The sequence below is a fragment of the Monodelphis domestica genome, chromosome 7 (genome assembly GCF_027887165.1).
Source record: "Monodelphis domestica isolate mMonDom1 chromosome 7, mMonDom1.pri, whole genome shotgun sequence".
Taxonomy (NCBI): Eukaryota; Metazoa; Chordata; class Mammalia; order Didelphimorphia; family Didelphidae; genus Monodelphis; species Monodelphis domestica.
Window position 1 is genome coordinate 232884418 of NC_077233.1, and position 10692 is coordinate 232895109.

The window sequence follows — 10692 nt, forward strand, 5'->3', positions numbered from 1 at the left end:
CAGAATAATATAACTAGGCAGAATCTGAAATAAGATTTGAATCCAGATCCTCCTGATTCTAGGCTTGGTGCTCTATCCACCAAGCCACCTAGCTGCCCCGGGGGGTGGGGGTGGGGGGATTTATAGTTTATTGTTAAATGTTTGCAGAGTTGTTTTTTTCCCTGTTTTTAAAACCTTAAACTCATGTAGTATAATCTTGTGCTTGTTCTTTCTCCCTTTTGCAGTCTCATTATGTTCTATTTCATCGCCCTGGCCGGTGCACACAAACGGGTCGTTGTTCAACTCCGGCAGCAGTTGGCTGTGGTAAGAAGAGAACCAGACTGTAATGATCCCAGAGGAAGTGGGACCCATCTTCTGCCCCTTGCTATAGGGAAACATCCTTAAAAAAAAAAGAAAGAAAAGAAAGTGGGGTTCAGTGACTTGCCCAGAGTCACACAGCTAGGAAGTGTCTGAGGACAAATTTGAACCCAGAACCTCCTGACTCCAGACTTGTTGCTCTATATACATTGTGCCACTTAGCTGCCCCTAAAACCTACAGTTTTTTTGGATGATTTCTTGTAGTATGATGTCAAGATTTCTGTTTATTTCTGGCTTTTCAGGTAGACCAATGATTCTCAAATTGTCTCTCCTTTTTCTGTTTTCCGAATCTGTCACCTTGTCACTGAGATATTTTATGTTTTCTTCTATTTTTTCAGTCTTTTGACTTTGCTTTAATAATTCTTGCTGTTTTGCAAGATCATTGGTTTCCACTTGCTCACCTGGTTATCTGCTTTAACCTTTTGATTTTTGGCTATAATTTTTTGATTTTCTCTTCGAACCATTTCCCACTTCTCTTGCCAGAAGGCTTCCATCTTTTTGATAAGCTCCAATTTAAATTCTTCCAGAGCTTGTGGACAATTGTCATTTTTTTTTTTAGAATGTTTTATCTTTGTTTGAATTTCCTCCTGTGTTTCCCCTGTAGCCTGGGTTTTTCCTCCGTAAAAATTTTCAAGGGTCACTGCTTTTTTTTTTGCTTTTCTTGGAGGGTGTTTGGGGCTCCTGTGCACAATTAGCCATCACTGTGGGGGATTTACCTTCCCATTTTAGTCAGAAATCTGAGTGAGCTGGGCAGGTTCTCTGTGTATGGAGTTAAGTAGCAAGGATTTTGCCAGAGGCAAGCTCTTCAATCACAGCTGTTTGCAGCTCTGCGCAGCTACCTTCCCTGTCTGTGCTTCCCTGCCTGCCGGGGTTTCCGGTGTAGCTGCTCTCAAGGGTAGGCCTTTGGGGATCTCATTCTGCTTCTGAGGACCTAGAGGTGCCCCTTGCTCACTCTAGAGGTGCCCCCCCATCACTCGCTGATTCTGGCTTATGCTGGCTCTGAGCACTCAAGGTCTGTGCTCCCCTACCCCCCTGAGTTTCAGGTGTATCTGCTCACCGGGTAGGTCTTTAGTGGTCTTAGTCAGATCCTAGGGACCTAGATGTGCCCCTTGCCCGCTCTAGAGGTGTCCCTCTCTCACTCACTGATTCTGGTGCATGCTGGCTCTGACGATGACTCCGCAGGTGGGGTGGGGGAGTGTAAATCGGCTCACGTTTGGGTGGGAGTTTTTTCACCCTCTTATAGTGTGGAAGTGCCCAAATCTCATGTACCTTCAATGCTGCACCTTACTGTAGGGTCCCTCTGTTCTTATGAAAATGGTTTTAATGGTCTTTTGAGGTAGTGTGAGATTTAAAATGGTTGAGGTCTTAAACTGTAGTGATTAAAATAGTGGAAGATATAAATTGTGATAGATATAAGAGAGGGTGAGTGAATTTGACTGCAGAAATATGTTTCACTACAGTGTCTTGGGTTTTAAATTCAAATATAAGGTGGTCGCTAGGGAAATATTCCCAATTATTCAAATACCCAAGTCAATTGGGTTTTATAGAGATTTTAATTAACAATACAATGAGTAATCAAAGAAAGAGAGAGAGAGTAAGAAAGGAATAAGTATGAAGGGCCTCAAGCCAATATGGCCTAGACCTGAGTCTTAAAAGAGAAATCAGTCAGTTTTTTAACACTCACCACAAGGTCTGACTAAACAAGGATTCTAGTAACACCAGGCCAGCATCCTTCCTCAAAGAGTCTTCCAGCCAGAGATTGTTTCAAAGGGCCTCTCAAGAGCCTCCAGAGCTCCTACCCCAGAGGGACAGAGTCCCTCAGAGGAGCTCCTCAAGGAACTCTCCTTCAGAATGAGAGTCAGAAATCCAGATCCTTCTTTTTTTGCTCTTCTCTGAGCTCTTACTTTTAAGGGCAAAATCTCCTCTGTCACCTCCCCTAAGTCCTTACATCTACCAATCACTGTAGATGTTTCTAAAGGACCGCCCATTTTGAATTCACAGCTGAGTAGTTTTAATCTCTTTAGTAAGTCAGAAAAAATGCTGCTGTGTCGACAAATTTCATTAAGAAAAAACCTCTGAATAAGTTATCACCCTTTTAGGTTTAAGTAGTTTACAAGTTGCCCCACCTTTATAGGTACTTAGTATCCCATTGTATAAATTCTAAAACAGTCATGACTCAAAGAACTTCCTGTCCCTTCCATAAGCATGGATCAAAGTACTTTCATTGTTTAGCAAGCAATTTTCTGTCCTAAAGCAGTCTTAAGTAGGGTGGAGCAGGGACACTCCCATAGCTAGGAACCCCCACACTCAAGTAGAGTTCTCACCATCTGCTAGGGAATTTTTTTAAGTAGAAGATTCCCCAGTGGGGGAAACCCCTAACATTCATAAGTCTGAGAAAATTTTAAGGTTTATAGTAGTCTGTATAAGTGGGTGCTGGGGAGAGGAAGCGTCCTGTGTCTAGACTGCCACCAAGCTTACCCAGAAGTCTCCAACCTACAGTTTTTCAAGGGAGAAGTAGAGTGACTTTCAAGAAAATCTGCTTCATGATCTAACTTAATGGAAAGTTGATTAGTTGGTTTTTATACAGATTTTTTCACCCTGATCAGGAAAAGGGCTATGATCATGGTAGTTTTTAATCCACTCTTCCCTCCTCTGTCCTGAGTATGAACACTACAAAATAGAACAGTTGGGCAGGTACTCATAGCCATGGGTAGATATGCGTGGGGACTTGGAGTTAGGGAGATTCATCTTCCTGAGTTCAAATTTGGCTTCAGAGACTTACTGTGTGACCCTGGACAAGTCACCTGACCCTGTTTGCCTCAGTTTCCTCATCTGTCAAATGAGTTGAAGAAGGAAATGCCAAGCCAGTATCTTTACTCCCCCAAATATCAAAATGGATATGGAAAGTTGGACATGACTGAAATGATTTATTAACAAATCATAGGCACACTGACTGACAAATAGAGCAGGGTAGGAAAATCTCCCCAGAAAAGATGATCTAATCTGCCAGATTTTTCTAATCTAGCTAAGATGTTGACAGTGTTCCATTATTAATATGAACAAATGGCTGCCAGCTTCATTATCATTAATATTTATTAAAGCACCAGCAGCATACATGGTGCTTGGATCATTATTCATTTAATGAACAAATATTTAGAAAGCATTTATTATGTCCTAAGCACTTATTCTATCCAGGCACAACAGTCCCTATCCTCAACAACCTTGGATTCTGGGATAGCTAGGAAGCTCAGTGGATAAAGTGGCAGGACTAGAGTGGGGAAGTACTGGGTTCAAACTTGGTTTCAGACACTTTCTAGTTGTGTGATCCTGGGCAAGTCACTTAACCCCCCATTGTCTATCCTTTACCACTGTTATGACTTGTGTGTAGTGGAAATTGAAGGGACTTTGGAAATTTCAAAGTTCACTCTCTTTTACCACTAAAATAATATGATAATATGACCAGGGAAACCCATCACTTAAAATATAATGCTTTATGGAGAGAGAGAAAAGTTGGGGTTGGGGTGGGGTAGGGTGGGTACTGTTTCAAGTCACTGACCTTAGACAAATGCTCAAAATTTCACAGAAAAATCCCTTCCTTAGAGGAGAATCCTGATGCAATCAAGCCTCCTAGGAGAGATTATAACATTTTTACAATAATTGGAGATTTGGAATATTGAATAGCTTTACAATGAACATATTCAAGCTAATTAACATCTTCTAGAAATTGGAGAATAGCTTCACAATGGATACAATGGATATTTTAATGAAATGATCAGGAACTTGGGGATAGCTACCTGGAGGGGAGTGGTTCTGGGACTGGATTATCTAGGAGGGGCCTGACAAGAAGATCTGTCAAGCCCTAGGATTTGACCTCCTGGAAGTAGATACCTCTCCTTCAATAGATACAATACAAAGATGCTATAGGAGAGACTTCTAAGACAAAAAGGGTACCAAAAGATTGGTATTTAGGATTTAAGAGCCCCAGGCAAATTCCCAGACAACTCACTTTAGGCTTTAAAGCCTTTGTAAGGTTGGGGTGGGGAGCCAGCTTTTACTAACTTTTTGGAGATATTAATAACTTGAGAATAACACACTAATTTCTCACTCCACACACATTTGAGAGATGAATGAAGAAAGGCCCAGATTGGGATGAGGAAAGGCAGAGAGACCAGCCAGAAGGCTACAGAAGAGTCCAGATGCCTAATTCAGATATATTCAACTAAGCTAAAGCTTGGCACTGTATCCACTGAGCGCCGCCCCCCCCCCCCCCCCTGTCTCTGTCTGTCTCTGTCTCTCTTTCTCACACACATACACGAATAATGTAAGGCTTCAACAGTTGAGTGTTTTGTTTTTTACTATCTCATCAAAAGTATCAGAATTGTCATGAAGCTTCTGGTTTATGAAGTGTTTAGGGAGGGGGGAAGGGTATGCTATCAAATGGGTCCAAAATCCAATAATTCCCAAAGGCAACTAGGTGGCACAGTAGATAGAGTGCCAGGCAAATGGAGTAGGAGAGATGTGTTCCTGATTTCAAATCTAGCCTTAGACATTTATTAGCTATGTAACCCTGGGCAAGCCACTCTACCCTGTTTGTCTCAGTTTCCTCACCTTTAAAATGAGCTGCAAAGGGGGAACTGCATTCATTTTTTTACATCTCAAGTTCCAAATTCTCTCTCTTCCTCCCTTTTCTCACCACTCCATGAGATAGTAAACAGTTTTGTTGTGGGAAACACACCAAAGTTTGTAGCAGAATTTTGTCCAAAGAATTGGAAGCTCAAAACTCCCATTCTGTCCAGAGGTTTGAAAGTATTTATTGAAAGAAGAGGTTCAGGGTTCTGGGATGGCATAAATTGTGAATTAGGGTTTGCATATTTATTAAGGGTTTGGAGCTTGCCACCTCCCATTCCAGGGAATTCTCCACCTTTTCCCAGAGTAGCCCTCCCCTGGGCATTTTGGGGTGATCCAGGCAGAAAACCCCAGAAAAGGGGGTGGAGAAGAGGAGGGAACAAATTCAGGTAGAGGTATATTTTTGGATCTGACACATCACAGGTGAACTTAAAGATGTGAAAAATGGGCAAGAACAACTTTGGGGGATTCCCCTGGACTAGGAGAGTCTTCAGCACCCCTGTCTTATGTTCCCTTCATTGTTCTGCTTGATGTCTCAGTACCCTCCTGGAATGCCCTTATTATCTGAGGGGGGAACATAGGGAAGATACAGAATGATACATTTCAGAACTTACAAGAGTAATACAAAGATATGATTAATACATATTTTGTAATGTGGGCTAATTAGTACTAACTGGTGAAAAATACAAGATTTTTAAACATGAAGGTCTATCACTGTCCACCTCCAGGTGCCATCATGGAATATATATTTCCATATTTGAGGAGTTGTGGAGGAAGTAGGTCAGTTAATTGTATGGTAATTGTTCTACTCTTCCAAATTATATCTCTATATAACTTGTTTTATTTTTGTTGTTTTTTAGGAAAGTCGAGACAAACACTATCTAGTTCGGAGACTTACAGAGCTTCAGGAAGAGACAAGAAACAGACCAAGCTGATTTGAACACAATTCTGGTTACTTTCAAGCTGACTGAGCTTTTGTACTGAACCTCAAAAACTCATCTGTAGAATTTTGCACAAATAATATATTTTTCTAGAGTTCAGGCTTTTCTGTACTGTGATACTATTACTGCTGTTATAGTTAGGGATTATGAAGTCAGTGTTTACATAACTAATTTCTATTTCAGGATTTTGTAAACTATAACAACAGTTTGAGCTGAGTCTCTGCTTGTAGAATCTCAGGCCAGTGACTACAAAAAATATTTTAGGTTATTTAAGTTTTTTACAAGGGAAGTAGGGGACAAAGAGAATTTGACTTTTTTTTAGATAGTTTGAGAAATTTTGTTAGGTTACATTTGGAGGCCATTAGTCCATGAGATTGGACTGATACTAATGTGCCACTTTTGTCCTACTTCTGCCATATTTCAATGGTATAAACTGAATAACTTTTCCTATGACATTTTTTATATTTTTGGGTTATGCTAACCCTAAAATTGACTTTGCTTTATACAATAAGGTAAACTCCTGAACCATCATGTTGTTAGCGGTAAGAAAATTGAAAACACAGTTATTTAACTAGCATTAATTTTTTTTTTAATTTACCCCAGTTTTGGTAAGATAAGATGCAAAAATGTCCATCTTATCCTGATGAAATCTGAATATTAGGCATATGCAACTCTTGCATGACTTAAAATGATTTTCAGATAAGATCATTAAGAGAGACTAGCCATGCTTTCTTAACTTATATGACAACAGAGTAGCAGAACATAAAGTTGTTTTTTGAAAATGGGTGTCTCTTGAACTTTTACCTCTCTTTTAGGGCTGATCTATGGTTTCTAGGAATTACACCCATTTCTTCCAGAAGTGTAAGACAGCAGAGTTTTCCTTGATTCCCTAAGTAAGGCCTGTTTCCTTTTATGTTTTATAGGCAGTACTTTTAAAGGACATTTTGAGCTACAGAAACATTCTGGGAAGAATGTTTTTAAATGTGTTTTATAGTTCTGTTTGGCTGTAGATAAGCTCTTTGGGATCATGCTGTCAGACCTTCCTATTTATTGCTAAACCTCTCACTGAAGATTACGGTATACCTAAATCACTGACTTGGGTCCTTTTCAGATAAAACATTTTGCAAACTAGATTTGCTAAATTTCTAAGGGGGAATTTAGCTTCCTATTAACACAAAGAATCACATTTAAAAGTAATATCTGTTTATAATTTATCTATGAACAAAATTTCAATGAAACATAACTGGAAGTCATTTATAACTCTTACTGTAGTAAAAACTAGGAATAGATGCCTTGAAATTGGCTAATTCTTGGCCGCAAAATCCTTCTGAATTATTCCCTGAATTATCAACTAATACAACATTATGAAAAAGGAGTGTTTAGTTGAAATCTTTTAAATATATGCAGATTATATTAAAGTAGCTCATTTTCACAAAATGTCTATAGGCTGGAATTTTTTTCAATGTAATTATAGTTTAGTTTTTCAAAAGCAATTCTAAGTGATAGTTTCTTACTGTTTTCATTTTCCTTTACATTCAAACACACTTTTGATAGCCTGAATTTCAGAGGATAAGTTTTATGGAAATGATTGCTGATACTGAGGAATATTTGCTCAAAGATGATTCCTTCCTTTTAAAGATGGCTGATCTTTGTTTATAGAAGAATCTTTGTGTCATATACACAGTTTTTCTGCTTTCTATGTATATAATCCCATTACCAACCATCTATTGTTTTCTTATCAATTCACAAAGCTAGTTTATGATGAAAGGTAGTTTATGATCGATTTGAATTGCAACAAGGATTTATAACTCATATCTTATGATGACCACCCAAGAGCAGGAGATTTTCAGGGAGCATCTTTCTTATTATTAAGGGCTTGTACCTTTTGTGTTCTCACCAATATACAATGCTTTTATCATACAAAGAATCATTATTTTCACTGTAATGAGGAACTGTCACTATTTCTGACCAGTGTCAACGTTAGCAAGGTTAATTCCTACAGCCTCCAATAAGTATTTTCTGCTTTTTATTGACAGAAACACTGAAAACCAAGAATTATTGTCACATATTTTTGTCATTGTTATGGCGTGCTAATTCATGTATTGTTAATTGTAGTGAAATGTTGATTTTTGTAAATATTACTTGGAATTTTTTTTGTCAAATTGTTACTTATGGTTAAATTTGTAGGATTAAAAAATATAGATCTCTGCTTAGTGTGCATTAAAACTATCAATTAAAACAATGTTTAAAATCTTAGAATAAATACATGTATGCTTGGACTCACAAGGTTATTCTATAACAAAAGAACTTGGAAATCTACTAGTTTTTAAAGTTACCCTTTTGCTTTCTCATTGAAGTAGCAAGAAGACAATTGTCATCTTCAAATGAGTGCCTTCCAAAGACCAGTGGGAAGTTGTTTTTTGGGGGGATGGGATGGGTTGTTTTTTTTTAATAATCCTGAAAACATCTGTTTATCCAATCCATCCAAATCATAGAGTTCTAGCCATCAAAGTAGTTTGGGTTTTTTTTTTCCCCATCAGAAAGAGAAATCTAGCCTTTAGTTTGCATTCTTTCACAGAGTAGTAAAGTGTAGATTTTTGCTTTGGAAAACCTGATATTATCTACCTCATGACATTCATTCAACAAATATGTAGATAAGGAATGGTACTGAAGGATTAGGCAACTATATCCACATATCAACATGATAACAGGATGAAAGGAATGAACTGAGATTACCTTCCTTAAATGGAATATTATCAACCTTTTTCAATCCAATTCTACTTCTTTAAAGAACCCTTCGGAAAATGGTAGCCCCACTTTCAGATGAATTGCTATGTTGATAGTTTTTGTTGAACCATTTTTCTGTTATTAGAGGAGAAGTGTGTGTGGGGGAATAGGGAAAGCAAGTACATCCAGATATCGCTGTGATATAACAACAAAAGGCATGAATAAACTTTTAAAATAAATACCATGTCCTCAAGGAGTTAAAAGTTTTATTGGAGTACGGAGGCCCATAAATATGAAGAATATAAAAGTAGGATATGACGGTGGCAAGGAGGGAGCCAAAGTGCTGTTGAAAAATTTGAAAAGAACACTCTAAAATGGAAAGAGTCAGGTGATCTAACCTTTAAATAGAAATTTAGGATCAAATACATTTAAAAAATGGCTATGTCAGAAATAGAATATTGGACAAAAGTATTCCTTTCTCCACTACACTATTGTGAAAAAACTTTTTTTTTTTTAAACCCTTACCTTCTGTCTTGGAGTCAATACTGTGTATTGGCTCCAAGGCAGAAGAGTGGTAAGGGCTAGGCAATGGGGGTCAAGTGACTTGCCCAGGGTCACACAGCTGGGAAGTGTCTGAGGTCATATTTGAATCTAGGACCTCCCTTCTCTAGGCCTGGCTCTCAATCCACTGAGCTACCCAGCTGCCCCTGAAAATAATTTTTATACATTTTGTTCAAAAAAATTTTAATCCTTAATTCTCTCCCTCACCCACCTGTTGAGAAGGCAAACCATATTTCCGAAGTAGTCATGTTGCAAAAGAAAAAAAAAAGCAGAAAATATTTGTTACCCATAGCAATGAGTATTTTTACAATTATTGAGACCTGTTTATGCTGAGTTTTAAAATTGTGTTTACATAGTTTCTCTGTCTGACAGGTAGACAAGTATTTTGAACTGTTATTTTAATTTTATTTTTAACATTAAAAAAAATTAGTTCCAAAATCTTTCCCTCTCCACTCTCCCCCACCATTGAGATACATGTGATGTTAAGCAAAACATTTTCACATTAGTCATGTTGCCAAAAAAAGGCAAACATTTAAGTGTGAAAATATGCTTCAATCAGCACTAAGACCATCAATTCTCTCAGGTTTTTTTCTCTCAGCATTTTTCTTACTAGTTCCTTTGGATTTGAGGTTTTGATCAGAGGAGCTAAGGTCTTTTACTATTAATATATTGCTATTACTGTATACGGTGTTCTGGTTCTGCTCTCTTCACTGCATCATTTCCTACGGGTCTTTCTAAAACAATTCCCTTGATCATTTTTTATAGCACGATAGTATTCCATCACAATCATTACAACAGTTTGTTCAATCATTTCCCAATGAACAGGCACCTGCTCAATTTCCAATTCTTTCCCACAAGAGCTGCTATAAATATTTTCATTCTTTTAAGCCTCTTTTTTCTCTCATCTCTTTGGAATACAGATCTAGTAGTAGATTAAAGGACCTACATTTGTAGCCCTTTGGGCATGTTTCTCTAGAAAGGTTGGACTAGTTCATAACTCCACCAACAATGGTTTTAGAGTCCCTATTTTTCCACATTCCCTTCCAGCATGTCATTTCCTATTTTGTTATCAATCTCAGAGGCGTGAGGTCCATCCCACTTTTCTTGCCATCCATCAGCAAACTGGTAGTAAAAGAAATTTATGAAGACTCCCGTCTTCTCCCCACAAAGTTGCCCAGCTGGGTCTAGAACCTTGGATTCGGAAGCCTCAGACCACAGAAGCAGTAATCTAAAGTACTTTACCCAAACGTAGCGATGTGTGTCAGCCTCCTAGGCAGTCTAAACGGCAAGTCGACATTGCTATGGCCTGCCTCTCGGCCAATAGGAACCCTGGCTTGCTGAGCCCAGCCCCGTGACTATGACCAATGAGGCTGGGACTTCTTCCGAAAAAGGCGAAAGTTTTTTCTTAATGGGAATCATGTCCCAGACAAAGCGCTGAGGGAAAAGGGTTGTGTCATAATAGTGCGCCGCGGGACGTCAC

General features: G+C 38.5%; 1 protein-coding gene across 1 annotated transcript in view; it reads left to right on the forward strand.

Annotated features, from left to right (window-relative positions):
* The window catches only part of TMC7 (transmembrane channel like 7), a 74532-nt gene extending 66329 nt beyond the window's left edge, over window positions 1–8203 (forward strand). Inside the window, exons 15-16 of the mRNA XM_001376645.4 lie at window positions 225–303; window positions 5844–8203. Coding sequence (XP_001376682.2) covers window positions 225–303; window positions 5844–5918 — 154 coding nt within the window. The 3' untranslated portion in view covers window positions 5919–8203. The remainder of the gene's footprint in view (window positions 1–224; window positions 304–5843) is intronic.
* The last annotated feature ends 2489 nt before the right edge of the window (window positions 8204–10692 follow it).